This window comes from Xenopus laevis, chromosome 6L (assembly GCF_017654675.1).
Source record: "Xenopus laevis strain J_2021 chromosome 6L, Xenopus_laevis_v10.1, whole genome shotgun sequence".
Lineage (NCBI taxonomy): Eukaryota > Metazoa > Chordata > Amphibia > Anura > Pipidae > Xenopus > Xenopus laevis.
The window spans coordinates 3,726,118-3,741,849 of NC_054381.1; the positions used below are offsets into that span (position 1 = coordinate 3,726,118).

General features: G+C 45.4%; 2 protein-coding genes across 2 annotated transcripts in view; both read right to left on the bottom strand.

Annotated features, from left to right (window-relative positions):
• Positions 1–15,732, bottom strand: part of LOC108719524 (gastrula zinc finger protein XlCGF57.1-like) — a 385,853-nt gene that overhangs the window by 323,726 nt on the left and 46,395 nt on the right. The window lies entirely within an intron of this gene.
• znf214 (zinc finger protein 214) overlaps positions 1–15,732 on the bottom strand; it is a 210,501-nt gene that overhangs the window by 28,810 nt on the left and 165,959 nt on the right. The window contains 1 exon segment of the mRNA NM_001097042.1: positions 6,557–6,670. Within this exon segment, the coding sequence (NP_001090511.2) occupies positions 6,557–6,670 (114 nt within the window).

Below are 15,732 nucleotides of genomic sequence, written 5' to 3' on the forward strand. Positions count from 1 at the left end.
GCAGAATTGACCATCTCTGTAAACACTTCATATTAAGCGGAGTGAATCTATTTAATTGTACTATTACTTGTGTGTGTGTAAGTTATTGCTCACTGGCAGTTCATCAGAAGGCTTAATCATTGGTCCTGTATATTTGTATTAATATTTTTATTAATATTCATTCATAAAATGATTAATAAAGGTTCATCCCTTTATTACAAAGGCTTTCTCCTCTACATGATCTGCTTGTTGCACAGAATGTATTTTCATGACAGACTTTTGTCACATTAGCCACATTCAAAGGGTTTTTTTTTTTTTCACTCAAATCACGGCTTTATTGATAAATGTTTAAGCATTGGTACATACATTTCCATATGATTACATACAACTTTCAATGTCACACAATGGAATCATTTTGCATGTCAACATCAACATTTATTAACTCCATATCTTATCTTGAACCATTAAATGCTTTATCCCTTGATTTCTCAGAAGGATTCAAAGGGTTTTTTTGTGAATCGTTTCATGTGACTTGAGATTGCCCTTTTGAAAAAAGCTTTTACCACATTCTGTACAGGTGAATGGTTTCTCTCCAGTGTGAATTCTCTTATGTCTCTGAAGGGAGCTCTTCTCAGTAAAATTTTTCCCACATTCTGTACAGGTGAATGGTTCTTTTCCAGTGTGAATTCTTCTGTGTTGACGAAGGGACCCCTTTTCTGCAAAGCTTTTCCCACATTCCGTACAGGTGAATGGTTTCTCCCCAGTGTGAATTCTTTCATGTATGCGAAGGGTGCCCTTGTCAGCAAAGCTTTTCCCACATTCTGTACAGGTAAACGGTTTCTCTCCAGTGTGAGTTCTTAGGTGCCTTTGGAGTTTTCCGTTTTCCGTAAACTTTTTCCCACATTCTATACAGGTGCAAAGATTCTTTCCGGTGTGAGTTTTTCTGTGTTTACGAAGGGTGCCCTGGCCAGCAAAGCTTTTCCCACAATCAGTACAGGTGAAAGGTTTCTCTCCAGTGTGAGTTTGGAGATTTCCGTTTTCCGTAAACTTTTTCCCACATTCTGTACTGGTGAATGGTTTCTCTGCAGTGGGATCACTTTGAACACTGGCCTTAACAGAAATGTTTCCCCCAGATTCTGAAGAGGTGAGAGTTTTCTCTCTGGTGTGAATCTTCTGATGAATTTGAATGTTGCTTTTTTGCGAGAATTGTTTCCCACAGTCGGCACATGAATATGGTTTCTCCCCTGTGTGAAGTCTCATGTGTCGAATAAAACTAGTGATGAAAGAGAAGTTTTTCCCACATTCTGTACAGGTGAATGGTTTCTCTCCAGTGTGAACTCTCTCGTGGGTTTTAAGATTGGTTTTGCAAGAAAAACATTTCCCACACACTTTACATTTAAATGAGTTTTCCCTCATGTGAACTACTTGGTGCACACGCAGCTTTTCCAGATCAGAAAAACATTTCTTACATTTGTTACAAGAAAAGGGCTTGTGTTTATGAATCATTTCGTGCACCCCAAGATTGTTCTTCTGAGAAAAGCTTTTCCCACATTCAGAACAGGTGAAAGGTTTCTCTCCAGTGTGAATCCTCTTGTGCAAGTGAAGGGTGCTCTTGTCAATAAAACTTTTCCCACATTCCGAACAAGAGTAAGGTCTTTCTCCGGTGTGAAGTTTAATGTGTTTTTGAAGGGTTTGCTTGTGAGTAAAACCTTTCCCACATTCTGTACAGGTGAATGGTTTCTCCCTTGTGTCAGTTTTCTGATGTTCAAGAAGGTTCCTTCTGTCAGTAGAACTCTCCTCACCTTCCATACTAGTGAAAGGAGTCTCTCCTGTGTTGGTTCTCACTAGTGTCCCACAAACGTGGGTGACTTCACTATTTAAAGGGAAGGTTTCCCCACATTTACTGCAGATAAAACCTGATCCATCAGAGCTTGTTAAGCAATCGGCAGATCTTGTGCCGGACTCCCAGTCAGTCTCTGGTTTGGGCAGTTCAGAACTGTGCTCAGCCTTCATGTTCCCACCTAATAACAACAAACAGGAGAGAGCTGAAGGGGGATATAGATCATCTGTAAGGAACTATTTTATTAAACAATAAAGTAGAAGTCACATTGTTAAAGGAGACTTTTAGTTTTTTTTTTAATATCCCAAATATTATATAGGCAATGATGAATAATATATGAGGGCTGGTTTCATTATGGTGTGAAAATAACTATTAATAAGAACCACTGATCTGTTCCACTTCTGTAGAAGACCAAACAAAATGTAGGCTTTTGTGAAGATTATACAATTAATGTTATAGTTAAAATAATCCCAGTTACAACCCTAGAAGGGGATCATATAGCAATGGATTATATTTCATCTTTCTCTTTTTTTACCTATGCTAAGGAAGCTAAAAGTTACCTTAAAGGACAACCAAAGCCAAAACATAAGTAAAGCTGTATGATAAGGCTGTTACAGAGCAAATTTAATCCAGTGTCCCTGGACATTGGCACCAGGCCCCCCTTTACTAGTTAAAAAGAAACATTGGGGCCCCAGAGAATATTTTTTTTAAAAACATTGGTGGCAGGGGCCTATAGAGTATTAAAATAATAAATTGGTGGCCAGGGGTTTAATAAGATAAAAAAAACACAGTGGTGTTCAGTGGAACTGGATTAGTGGCATCAGGACTTCAACTTCGGCTCCTTCAGCGGCTTCTGAACTTCGACTCTTCGGGACTTTTTTTACAAAAGTGCCGCACAGCCAGGCCCCCCTTTAGGCCCAGGCCTGGTACAACAGTACCCCCTGATGGCGGCCCTGATACACACTCTGATGTGAGAGCGAGTACAGGACTCCAGTGACTTCCCTCATTTTTCTTTAGTTCTTTCAGACAGTCCGAGCCAGCCTTGAGTCATATAAGCCAAAATTCTATATTACTGCGCCCCCTTCAGGGTCTCTGCTGTCCTGCCTGCTAAGATGACGCAATTGCAAATGGAGCTACTCGTGCCTCATCTATAACATCCGCCTGGGGTCAGAGGGAGTGATTTTTAGTGAAAACGTTGAACCCAGAAGCCTAAATGCCTCTCAAGATGGGGGCGATGTTCCTCCAAACAAGCAGTAAAGGTGCAGGACGATTGTCTAATGTAATATGCACATTGGTGAGCTGCAAATATAGTGATCTAATGGAGGTGGTGCATAACTTTTGGCTTTTGTTCTCCTTTAAAGCTGCTCTGCTCATGAGAAATTCATACAAAAACATACAGTTGTTCATTTCTCTATTATTTCTGTATTTCTTTAGAGCTCTGTGAAACTTTATCTTTTTCCTTTCCCCGCAAAAAAGTGCAAGGGAAATATCACTCTTGTTTCCTTAAATGTCTTCTTTCAAATGACTACCAGTATGTGAGCTGTGACATAGTAACACAGTAAGTGTAAAAGACTCACGTCCATCAAGTTCAACCTTAAGTCTATATATAACCTGCCTAACTGCCAGTTGATCCAGAGGAAGGCAAAAAAAACCCATCTGAAGCCTCTCCAATTTGCCTCAGAGGGGGAAAAATTCCTTCCTGACTCCAAAATAGTAACGGGACCAGTCCCTGGATCAACTTGTACTATGAGCTCTCTCCCATATCCCTGTATTCCCTCACTTGCTAAACACCATCCAACCCCTTCTTATACCTATCTAATGTATCAGCCTGTACCCCTGATTCACTTCCCAGCTCTCCCTGTAACACCCCTTTCCCTCCTCTAATCTCATTGGCTCCCTCCTGTCTGCTGGGAGGAGCTACTGGTGAATAAAGCATCCGACCCTTCCTTGTACTTATCTAATGTATCAGCCTGTACCCCTGATTCAGGGAGACAATTCCACATCTCCAGCTGAACAGTCAAAGTCTAGAATGCTGATGGGCATCTCCAGACAATGTTCCCTATAAGGCGTGCTCACTCATACCTGTCTCACACTCATATCTGTCTCACTGGCACTAGCAGTGGGATCATTACTATCAGGGGCGTAACTACCGGGGGAGCAGGGGGTGCAACTGGGCCAGGGCCCCCCCGGAAGATCGTGCGTGCTGGAGTCGGCTGCAGCGGCAGAGAAAAATCATGCAGACGAGGGTGGGGGTGGGCCCGTCTGCACGGCCCGCACCAGGGCCTGCCCCCACCAAGTTACGTTACTGATTACTATCAGTGTTACACACACACTCCCTGTCTACCTACCCAGGGGTGCTTCGCCAATGAGGCTAGTTGAGGCTGTCGCCTCAGGCGGCAGCACCCCACTAGGTACCAGGGGCAGCAAAAATGCTGCTCCTGGTACTTTAAGAGCAAATTTCCGGGGGAGGGGTGGCAGCAGCAACTGCTGCTGCCTCAGGCGACGGAGGGGCCAGGATCGCCCCTGTACTTACCCCCATCACTCACTGGTACTGCTGAACATTCCACTGGGGTCACATGATCTTCAGGATCTGATTCTTCCTCCTTTATCTTTATCTGTAATATTTCTGATTCAGCCAATGAGGAAGCTGCCAGTAAGGAAGAGACAGGGGTGAGTAAAGCTGGGAGTAAGGAGGAGACAGGGGTGAGTAAAGCTGGGAGTAAAGAAGAGACAGGGGTGAGTAAAGCTGGGAGTAAGGAAGAGACAGGGGTGAGTAAAGCTGGGAGTAAGGAAGAGACAGGGGTGAGTAAAGAAGAGACAGGGGTGAGTAAAGCTGGGAGTAAGGAAGAGACAGGGGTGAGTAAAGCTGGAAGTAATGAAGAGACAGGGGTGAGTAAAGCTGGGAGTAAGGAAGAGACAGGGGTGAGTAAAGCTGGGAGTAAGGAAGAGACAGGGGTGAGTAAAGCTGGGAGTAAGGAAGAGACAGGGGTGAGTAAAGCTGGGAGTAAGGAACCACAGAAGAGTCTCCCTGTAAATAACTGAACACTAATGAATACTGATTACTTACCCCCATTAGTAAGTGGAACTGCTGAGCTTTCCTTTGAGTTCTGATCATCTCCACAGTCCAGTTCTTCTTTCTCTGTCTTTATCTGTAACATTTCTGCTTGTGCCTCTGGGGAACCTGCCAGTAAGTAATGGGCATTTACTGAGCACTTTTTCCCACACTCTGTACAGGTGAAAGGATTCTCCCAGGTGTAAATTTTCTGGTGCTTGTCAAAGGTGCCTTTTCTAGTGAAAGTTTTCCCACATTCTGTACAGGTGAATGGTTTCTCTGCAGTGGGATCACTTTGAACACTGGCCTTAACAGAAACATTTCCCCCAGATTCTGAAGAGGTGAGAGTTTTCTCTGTGTTGTGAATCTTCTGATGAATTTGAATGTGGCTTTTTTGCAAGAATTGTTTCCCACAGTCGGCACATGAATACGGTTTCTCCCCTGTGTGAAGTCTCATGTGTCGAATAAAACTAGTGATGAAAGAGAAGTTTTTTCCACATTCTCTACAGGTGAATGGTTTCTCTCCAGTGTGAACTCTCTCGTGGGTTTTCAGATTGTTTTTGCGAGAAAAACATTTCCCACACACTTTACATTTAAATGAGTTTTCCCTCATGTGAACTTCTTGGTGCACACGAAGCTTTTCCAGATCAGAAAAAAATTTCTCACATTTTTTACAAGAAAAGGGCTTGTGTTTATGAATCATTTCGTGCATCACAAGATTTTTCTTCTGAGAAAAGCTTTTCCCACATTCAGTACAGGTGAAAGGTTTCTCTCCGGTGTGAATCCTCTTGTGCATTTGAAGGCCGCTCTTGTCATTAAAATGTTTCCCACATTCTGTACAGGAGTAAGATCTTTCTCCGGTGTGAAGTTTAATGTGATTTCGAAGGGTTTGCTTGTGAGTAAAACCTTTCCCACATTCTGTGCAGGTGAATGGTTTCTCTCCAGTGGGAATTCTCTCCTGTGTCCCACAGAGGTGGGTGAGAAGATCACTATTTAAAGGGAAGGTCTCCCCACATTTACTGCAGATAAAACCTGATCCATCAGAGCTTGTTAAGCAATCGCCAGATCTTGTGCCGGACTCCCAGTCAGTCTCTGGTTTGGGCAGTTCAGAACTGTGCTCAGCCTTCATGTTCCCACCTAATAACAACAAACAGGAGAGAGCTGAAGGGGGTCAGGGGGAGTGATTTTCAGTTAAAACATTGAACCCAGAAGCCTAAATACCTCTCAAGATGAAGGTGATGTTCTTTCAAATAAGCAGTAAAGGTGCCGGACGATAGTCTAATGCAGGGTCGGACCGGCGGGACACTGGGAAAAAATCCGGTGGGCCCCCGCCGGGCCAGACACCCCTCTCCGGATTGTACCCCAAAACTGGTTTCCTGCGCCGCGCAGTGCCAAATGTGCATGCGCGCTGAGTGACGCTGTTAGCGCATACGCGCCGGCTTTTATACAGCCCTTTATACATGGGCGCCGTGTCGGCTCGGTGCTTCACAAAAGGGGGTGGGGGCCCTGGGCATTAAAATTTGTGCATAAATATTTTTTTTAAGTACAAAGGGAACATTGGCTCCAGAATAGATTCTGTGGTACCTATGGCATTGCCAGGGGAACTCACACTCATACCTGTCTCACTGGCACAAGCAGGGGGGTAATTACTATCAGTGTTACACACACACTCCCTGTCTACTTACCCCCATCACTAACTGGTACTGCTGAACTTTCCACTGGGGTCACATGATCCTCAGGGTCTGATTCTTCCTCCTTTATCTTTATCTGTAATATTTCTGATTCAGCCAATGGGGAAGCTGCCAGTAAGGAAGAGACAGGGGTGAGTAAAGCTGGGAGTAAGGAAGAGACAGGGGTGAGTAAAGCTGGGAGTAAGGAAGAGACAGGGGTGAGTAAAGCTGGGAGTATGGAAAAGACAGGGGTGAGTAAAGCTGGGAGTAAGGAAGAGACAGGGGTGAGTAAAGCTGGGAGTAAGGAAGAGACAGGGGTGAGCAAAGCCGGGAGTAAGGAAGAGACAGGGGTGAGCAAAGCCGGGAGTAAGGAAGAGACAGGGGTGAGCAAAGCCGGGAGTAAGGAAGAGACAGGGGTGAGCAAAGCCGGGAGTAAGGAAGAGACAGGGGTGAGTAAAGCTGGGAGTAAGGAAGAGACAGGGGTGAGCAAAGCCGGGAGTAAGGAAGAGACAGGGGTGAGTAAAGCCGGGAGTAAGGAAGAGACAGGGGTGAGTAAAGCCGGGAGTAAGGAAGAGACAGGGGTGAGTAAAGCCGGGAGTAAGGAAGAGACAGGGGTGAGTAAAGCCGGGAGTAAGGAAGAGACAGGGGTGAGTAAAGCCGGGAGTAAGGAAGAGACAGGGGTGAGTAAAGCCGGGAGTAAGGAAGAGACAGGGGTGAGTAAAGCCGGGAGTAAGGAAGAGACAGGGATGAGTAAAGCTGGAGTAAGGAAGAGACAGGGGTGAGTAAAGCTGGGAGTAAGGAAGAGAAGCCTGGGAGTAAGGAAGAACAGGGGTGAGTAAAGCTGGGAGTAATGAAGTGCTTGTGTTAGATGAGAAATACTTCATACAGGCTTTATAGGGGTTATGGGCAAATCTTTCTATAGAAACAGAAGCTGCTCATTCTTCTGCATCTAATGCCCTGCCCCCAGCCCAAGCCCCACCCACAAATAACGCCCCACCCACAAATACTGTCCCATCATCCCCCTCTGCCCCCACAGCAACCCCAGAGCTTTCCTATTAACCCTGAATGTCCCCTAGAGAAGCCTGTGCTGTGTATAACGTGTGTCTTATTAATAGAGAAACGTTACTCACCGGCCCCAGGAACGGGATCCATTTCCCTCTTTATTGTGTCCAGAGGATCCTCAGTGTCCGGCTCTTCATTCTCCCATTTCCCCTCTAACCTCCTTGTTTCCATCTCTGGAGAACCTGACAGCAAGGAACACAAACCCACCATATAAAGCTGCCTGTGGGGATCCCCCCTCTCATATCACTACAATAAATACATGTTGTACTGGGACCAGTTTATCCCCCAGTCCCACAGTCTCCCCTCTCTATCAGTCCCTGCAGCAGGATTAACCCCCAGTCTCCCCTCTCTATCAGTCCCTGCAGCAGGATTAACCCCCAGTCTCCCCTCTCTATCAGTCCCTGCAGCAGGATTAAGCCCCAGTCTCCCCTCTCTATCAGTCCCTGCAGCAGGATTAACCCCCAGTCTCCCCTCTCTATCAGTCCCTGCAGCAGGATTAACCCCCAGTCTCCCCTCTCTATCAGTCCCTGCAGCAGGATTAACCCCCAGTCTCCCCTCTCTATCAATCCCTGCAGCAGGATTAACCCCCAGTCTCCCCTCTCTATCAGTCCCAGCAGCAGGATTAAGCCCCAGTCTCCCCTCTCTATCAGTCCCTGCAGCAGGATTAACCCCCAGTCTCCCCTCTCTATCAGTCCCTGCAGCAGGATTAACCCCCAGTCTCCCTCTCTATCAGTCCCTGCAGCAGGATTAACCCCCAGTCTCCCCTCTCTATCAGTCCCTGCAGCAGGATTAACCCCCAGTCTCCCCTCTCTATCAGTCCCCTGCAGCAGGATTAACCCCCAGTCTCCCCTCTCTATCAGTCCCTGCAGCAGGATTAACCCCCAGTCTCCCCTCTCTATCAGTCCCTGCAGCAGGATTAAGCCCCAGTCTCCCCTCTCTATCAGTCCCTGCAGCAGGATTAAGCCCCAGTCTCCCCTCTCTATCAGTCCCTGCAGCAGGATTAAGACCCAGTCTTCCCTCTCTATCAGTCCCTGCAGCAGGATTAACCCCCAGTCCCACAGACAGTACAGAAGCAACAGCAGTAAAAGGAGGAGGAAGAGGGAAAAACAATTACCCAGCAGCCCAGGGACACAGGAAACAGGAAGTAGTTACAGGAAGGGTCAGCCTTTCCCTCTATCAGGTCTGTGCAGGGTTACAAGGTTTGCCTTTCAAAACTTGCCAAAGACTGTCAAAAAGTATCCAAAAGGCATTATAAAAGTAACTCAATTTGTAAACTGAAAAATATTAATAAAATGAAGTAAAATAATAAGGGTATCAAATGAATACAGTTTTATCAGTGTCCCATATTTCAGTGCTGAGAGAAACACAAAATACAGGGAGGGGAGGGGAGAGCTACTACACAATCCACACACGGGAACACAACGGAGACACACAATAATGTAACACAATAATGTAACACAATAATGTAACACAATAATGTAACACAATAATGTAACACAATAATGTAACACAATAATGTAACACAATAATGTAACACACAAGGTACTGAGGAAACTGATGGAATGTAAAAGGGCAATGCTGCAGCTTTAGTAACCATAGCAACAACCCCCTTGAATGTCAGGAACTTTATACAGTGGCAGATACTGGGGACAATCACACGTTGACAGTACTAAATATGGCCGCTCCTACACTATTAACTCCGTCTGTACCTCCCCACTGTCCCCAGTCCCACAAAAAAGCACCGTCCCACACTTAAGGGAATTAACTACACACACACACACTCACACACAGCTGTAGCACTGAGGGTTACCGGGTGACGCTGCAGCAGAGCAATCTCTCTCTCTCTCTCTCTCTCTCTCTCTCTCTCTCTCTCTCTCAGAGTCTCATGACGTCCACTGTCTCCTCCTCCAGTCTCAACACACAGTCCAGTCAGCAAAGCTGCAGGGGGGGGGGCCATGGGTCAGCACAACAGTAGTCTCTCGCTCTCTCTCTCTCTTTCTCTCTCTCTCTCTCTCTCTCTCTCTCTCTCTTTCTCTGTCTCTTTCTCTCTCTCTCTCTCTCTTTCTCTGTCTCTCTCTCTCTCTCTCTCTTTCTCTGTCTCTCTCTCTCTCTCTCTCTCTCTTTCTCTGTCTCTTTCTCTCTCTCTCTCTCTCATTCAAATCAAATCAAATGAGCTTCATTGGCAGGAGCAAATACATTAAGCATAAATACAAAGTCGGGTCTGTCTGAGTCTGTGACAGTCTCTTACATATTTGCAGCTATTGTTACTGTCTCTTCTCCCAGTAGGAAGTGGATTTTTCTCTCTTCTTTTATGTTTGTGAAGTCTGGGATCTGACTAGAGTTGCCACCTTTTCTTGAAAAAAATACCGGCCTTCCTATATTTTAATGCATTTTCCCTATTAATAACATTGGGATTAAGCTTAATTTATACCGGCCAGGCTGGGTGGCAATCTCTGGGAGAATTTCTCTCTTTCTCTCTCGTCTCCAGTGAGCTCTGATGTCACAATTTGCATAAAAAATTTGGGTGGGGTTTAAAAGTCCACACCCGTGGCAACTTCCAAAACTTGGCGGGTTTGGGCTTTTAAAACCTGGTCCAATTTGGCTATAAACCCACCAACCCGGCAACCTTGGGTTTGGGTACAGAGAGAAGCACAAAGATCTCTCACCCCTCCCCCTGGGAAGGCAGCTCCGCCCTTCAGCCAATGAGCTTGTTTGGTTTGAGACCAATGAAATGATTGTGTGTCAGAGTTGTCCCTACTGCACAGACACGGCCATGTTGCTGGTGGGCAGATGCTAATCAGGAGAGCTGGCAGTGCAGGGTCAGTCACACGTGGGCACCAGATTAGAGACAAATGGGATTTGAGTGTCAGTTAAAGGGATGTGTCTGATGAGTTTTACTGTTTGTGAGAGGAAAGAGAGTGAGACTGTTGTTAAACACTCAGGTCTATATAACTGTATAGTTGTATTTCTATAGCAGAACTAAAGGGAAGATTGAGTGTTGATATTTAATACTCGCTGGCTAATACTATGTGGGTGACAGATAAAGGCAACACTTGTTACTGTGCTGGGGCAATAGAAGAGGCACAGCCTGTCGGGGGCACATAACAAGTATTGGGGTGGGGTCATTGTATCCCTGCACCCACAGTGATGTCACAAAAGGGGCGGGGCAGTTAATTAATTCAGCCGACAGTGTGAGGTCGAGGCAGGGAGACCTGAAGATGTTTTACAGTAGTTGCTCCAAACCCGCCCGGTGCAGACCTCCCAACATGTTGGAAACAGAAAAAGGGTGAAAAAGATTTGGTGCACATAGTGTGGTGAACATTTTTGACCACGCCCATTTGACCACACCCCCTAATTACCATGTCCATTTTACAAAATTTGGCAGGTTATGAAAGTTTGAACACATTTCTGTGGTTTTTATGTGGTATTACAGTTTTGCTAATGAAGGTGAATTGCCCTTTAGCTGCAAAAGAGACTTTTGTTAAATTGTTACAATTTTTTTTTTATCTTAAATTGTTACAAATGTATCTAAGTGCAGCTGCCACATATCTGGGCTCTCTGTCAAAAGCCAATTAAGTTAGAAACTTTTTTTCTGGCTGTTCAGTGCAGGAGCTCAAAGAGAAAGTTGGGACATTTCCGTAACCATCCAGGACTACAGGTGAGCTGTCAAAATTGGGACTGTCCCGCAAAAACAGGACAGTTAGGAGGTATGGTAATGTTGCACCATACCTAAACACTACTACAGTGTGGGGAATAAAGTAAACTTGTGCAACTTCAAATTGAGGTGTAAAAATGGAGTCAGTGTTGGACTGGGGCTCCTGGAAAAAATCTATGTCTGAGGGCCCCCTGCACACGTGGCTGCTGTGTGATGTGTCGGTGCAATATGAGATTCAATGTGCAAAGCTTGGTGCAAATGAAATGGGAGGGGTATTTAAACTCAAGTATAAGGCCTAAGGGCAGCGCAAAGCAATCCGCACCTTTACTTTATGCCAGTGTTGTTAATAGGGCAGAAATATAAAAATATAGGAAGAATGATATTTATTCCACAAAATGGGGCAACCCTATACCTGCCCAGTAAAAATGGTGCTTCATTCCAATGTTATTAATAGGAAAAAAAAAACTAAAAGTATGTATAGCTTGTATAGGAGTGAGCTCCCTAGTTTAATTGAGCCCCATTTTCCTCAAGGATAAGATTATGACGTGAGACCCAGGAGTTGCTCTGTCTATCTAGCTAAAGAGCAAATCTACAAGTAGTACGGTCAGGTGAGGCCTATCCCCCGGGAGATATTGTGCGCTCCCCCTACCTCTCTCTTATCCCTCCGTGTCAATGGCCACTACTGTGAGCCCCACTTCAGCCTGTACTCCAGTGAGGATGATCTCAATCATTGCAGGCTTTCGCCACATCACTTCTGCCAATCCAGCCGAGTCACGTTTGGCGCCAAGTATCAGCGCGCATCATAAATGATGTCTAAGGCGAAACTAGCATGGGGAGTCTTTTATTATACTTATGCACGTACCATGCTTTACTAGCTTCATTATGGCACAATCTAGAGAGTTGGCTGACTTCATTGAGGATTTCTCCTCGTCAAAGAAAACTCACTAGGCAAACCAGAAAGAGACCTACTAGGAGAGAAGCTACTTCACCTTCCTCACCTCCACATCTACATAAAACGATTAAATCCACCATGGCTGCTGATTCTAATGTTGACGTGGATCAACCAAAAGTGTTTTCCACCACAGCCTTAGTACATGCTGCTCAGGAATCTGCCACCCCACCACAATTTTCTCCAGGGCCATCTACCCCAATACGTAATTCTCCGCAGCCTAAGCCAACAGGCTCAGCTTCCAGTGGTCCAAATATGGATCACCAATTTTCACAATTTATGGGATGGCTACAGGCACACATAAATTGTTAAGCCCAAGCCCAGCCAAGTCACTACTTTTTCAGGGACATCTGAGTCTTGTTCTGACTCTGATATTCAACTTATCTGCCTCAGATGATTCTATGTCTGATGGATCTCGTACTCAAAAGTAACCAGATGATGTCAAGTTACTAATAAAATACTAGTGTGACACACTTGAGATCAAAGAAACTCAAACACCTGTATCCAAGGTGGATAAAGTTTTGGGCAACACACCAAAAAAATCGAGATCCTTTTCAACTAGTAGGTCTATTACACAGATCATCCTGGAAGAATGGGCTGATCCGAATAAACGTAGTACCATTCCACAAAAATTCCATTCACGTTTTCCAGTAGCAGAAGTTTGGGATAAATCTCCTACAGTGGACTCTGCTATTGTACTTTTATCCAGAACTACAACATTACCATCCAAGGATGCGGGTTCTTTTAGAGACCCCATGGATAAGAAAATGGAGTCAGCGCTTAGACGTAACTTCACTCACTCTGCAGCCATTTTATGCCCAGCCTCTGCATCTCTCAGTGTAGCGTGCACAGCTCACTTCTGGTGCCAAGAATTAAAGAGATCCCCTCTTAACACACATCCAGACACATCTGAGACTCTGGACAAAATCAATCTAGCTTTATTATTTCTCAGCGAGACTTCTCATCAACAAATGAACTTCTAGAGCTGCAGCAGCATCAATTACAGCTCATAGAGCGTTATGGCTTAGAGTCGACAATGGTCAGGGGATACAGCATCCAAGAATAGATTAGTCTCACTAAAGTTCGAAGGCATACAATTATTTGGTCCTGAGGAAACCAGAGGAAACAGATCCTTCCTCCCTCAGGGAAAGAGAACACACAAGGATACACATAAGCGCAACTATCACCATCACTCATGGAGCTCTTACCCCAGATCAGCTAACAGAGGCAGATCTACCTCACACCAGTCCTTTCAGAGAAAGTTTAAGCCATGGCAGTCACAGCAAAAGACAACCCATAAAGGGGGTCCACCTAAGAGTCAGTATTCCTGACTCTCCTTCAATTGAAGATGTACTGCAGATGGGATGCAGACCTGAGAAGTTTGCCACAACTTGGAAAAGATCCTTATCGGATTCCTTGATTTTTTCAACCAATTCCCACCAAAAGGCAGATTCGTCCAATCCAAAAACTCAGCAGATCCTACCAAAGTGGCGGCCATGATCAATATTTTACAAGACCTTCAGGTCACTCAGGTTCCACCAAACTATTATTTCCAGGGTTTCTACTCAAACCTTTTTCTAGTTTCAAAGGAGGATGGTGGTTTTAATCCAGTCTTAAACCTACAACCACAAAATTTCATATGCGGCCACTGCAAAGAGAATTCTTAAAACAGTGTAACAGAGATCATCAGGATCTCTCACAGTCAATAACCCTGCCTCCAGCTGTATGCAGCAGTCTCCTCTGGTGGTCACAGAGAAACAACCTTTCCAAGGACAAGCCTTGCCAACTACCAAATCCAATAATTATATCCACAGAAGCAAACCTCACAGGTTGGGGAGCAGGCTGCCAACACCACAGTTGCCAGGGCCTTTGGAATATCCAAGAACCGAAACTACAATGAATTGGAGATACGGGCCATACTCAATGCACTTCTTCATTGGTCAACAGCCTTCACGACGGCTCATATTTGAGTTGCCTACCTCACCAAACCGGGGGCACAAGGAGTGCAGCAGCAATGAAAGAGATTGCCAAAATAATTAGCAGGGCAGAGGAACACTCTACCTATCTCACAGCCATTTACATCCTGGGCATTCAGAACTGGCGGGGCGACTATCTCAGCCGCCACACACTTGATCCAGGAGAATGGAAGCTGAAAGCTTCAGTATTTCAGTTGCTCACAAAACGATGGGGCACCCCTTGTGTGGATGTCATGGCTTCCAGGCACAACACCCAACTTCCAAGATTCTTCTCCAGGATCAGGGACCCAATGGCAGAGGCTGTTGATGCATTGGCTATTCCAGGGCTGGATTTACATAGTGAGCGCCCCTAAGCCCACTGCCGTTTGTCGCCGATGTCCCCTCCCCTTTATTTGTGCAAATTTTCATTATCTGGACTGGAGCAATGGGGATTGGCGTACGGGAAATTTAAATGATTGTATCTCCAGTGCATCCCCAGTGTTTTTGAACCAATGGGGGTGTGGTTGGGCAGCATGCCGCCCCCCTAAAATCCTGCCGCCCTAGGTCCGGGCCTTGGTGGCCTCTCCACAAATCCAGGCCTGGGCTATTCCCTGGCACTTCAAGATGGCTTACGCCTTCCCACCATTCCCAATTCTACAGCGCACCCACACAAAGATCAAACAGGAAGAGGTTCTAACAATCCTCATGGCTTCAGCCTGGCCGGCACGCACTTGGTTTGCGGATGTGTTGGTGATGCCAGCAGACCATCCTTTCCGACTACCTCTGTTTCCAGACCTACTAACACAGGTTCCATCTTTGTACCTCGGAAGTCCACAAACTAAGTCGAAAGGCTTTTTTTTGTTGAATCCCGTATCTGGGAACAGAAGGGTATTTCACCTCATGTAATTCAAACACTGTTAGCAGCAAGGAGTCTGTCCACATGCAAGACATACCATTGTATCTGGCAAATCTTTTTTTCCTGGTGTAAAGTTCAAAACCTAATGTGGAATAACTGTCAGTCTCCACAGATTCTACAATTTTGACAGGCAGGTTTAAAGTTACAGCTGAGCGCCACTTCTCTCAGAGTACAAACATCAGCACTGGCGGCTCTACTACCATTACTACCAGAAGTCAGACTGTATTTCCAAGGCTTACAATGCCTTAAGCCACCAATCCGTAATCCAGTACCTTCCTTGGATCTCAACATCGTTTTAGAAGCCATGCAAGCTCCACCCTTCGAACCTCTAGATTCAATGGAACCCAAATTTCTCACATTCAAAACTTTTCCTTATAGCCATAGCTTCAGCAAGGTGAGTTTCAGAGTTAGCCGCCCTTTCCTGTAAACATCCTTGGCTCAAATTCCATCCTGACAAAGTGGTGCTTCTCACCAATCCAGCATTCCTACCCAAGGTTGTCACTGCATTCCATTTAAACCAGGACATTGTAATACCATTTCTTCAGTCACAAGAACTGGAAGGCCTTTCACACAGTAGTTTGACATTAGATCCTGTTAGAGCACTCAAAACCTATGCTCAGAGGACTTAATCTATCAGACGATCAGAGGCATTAT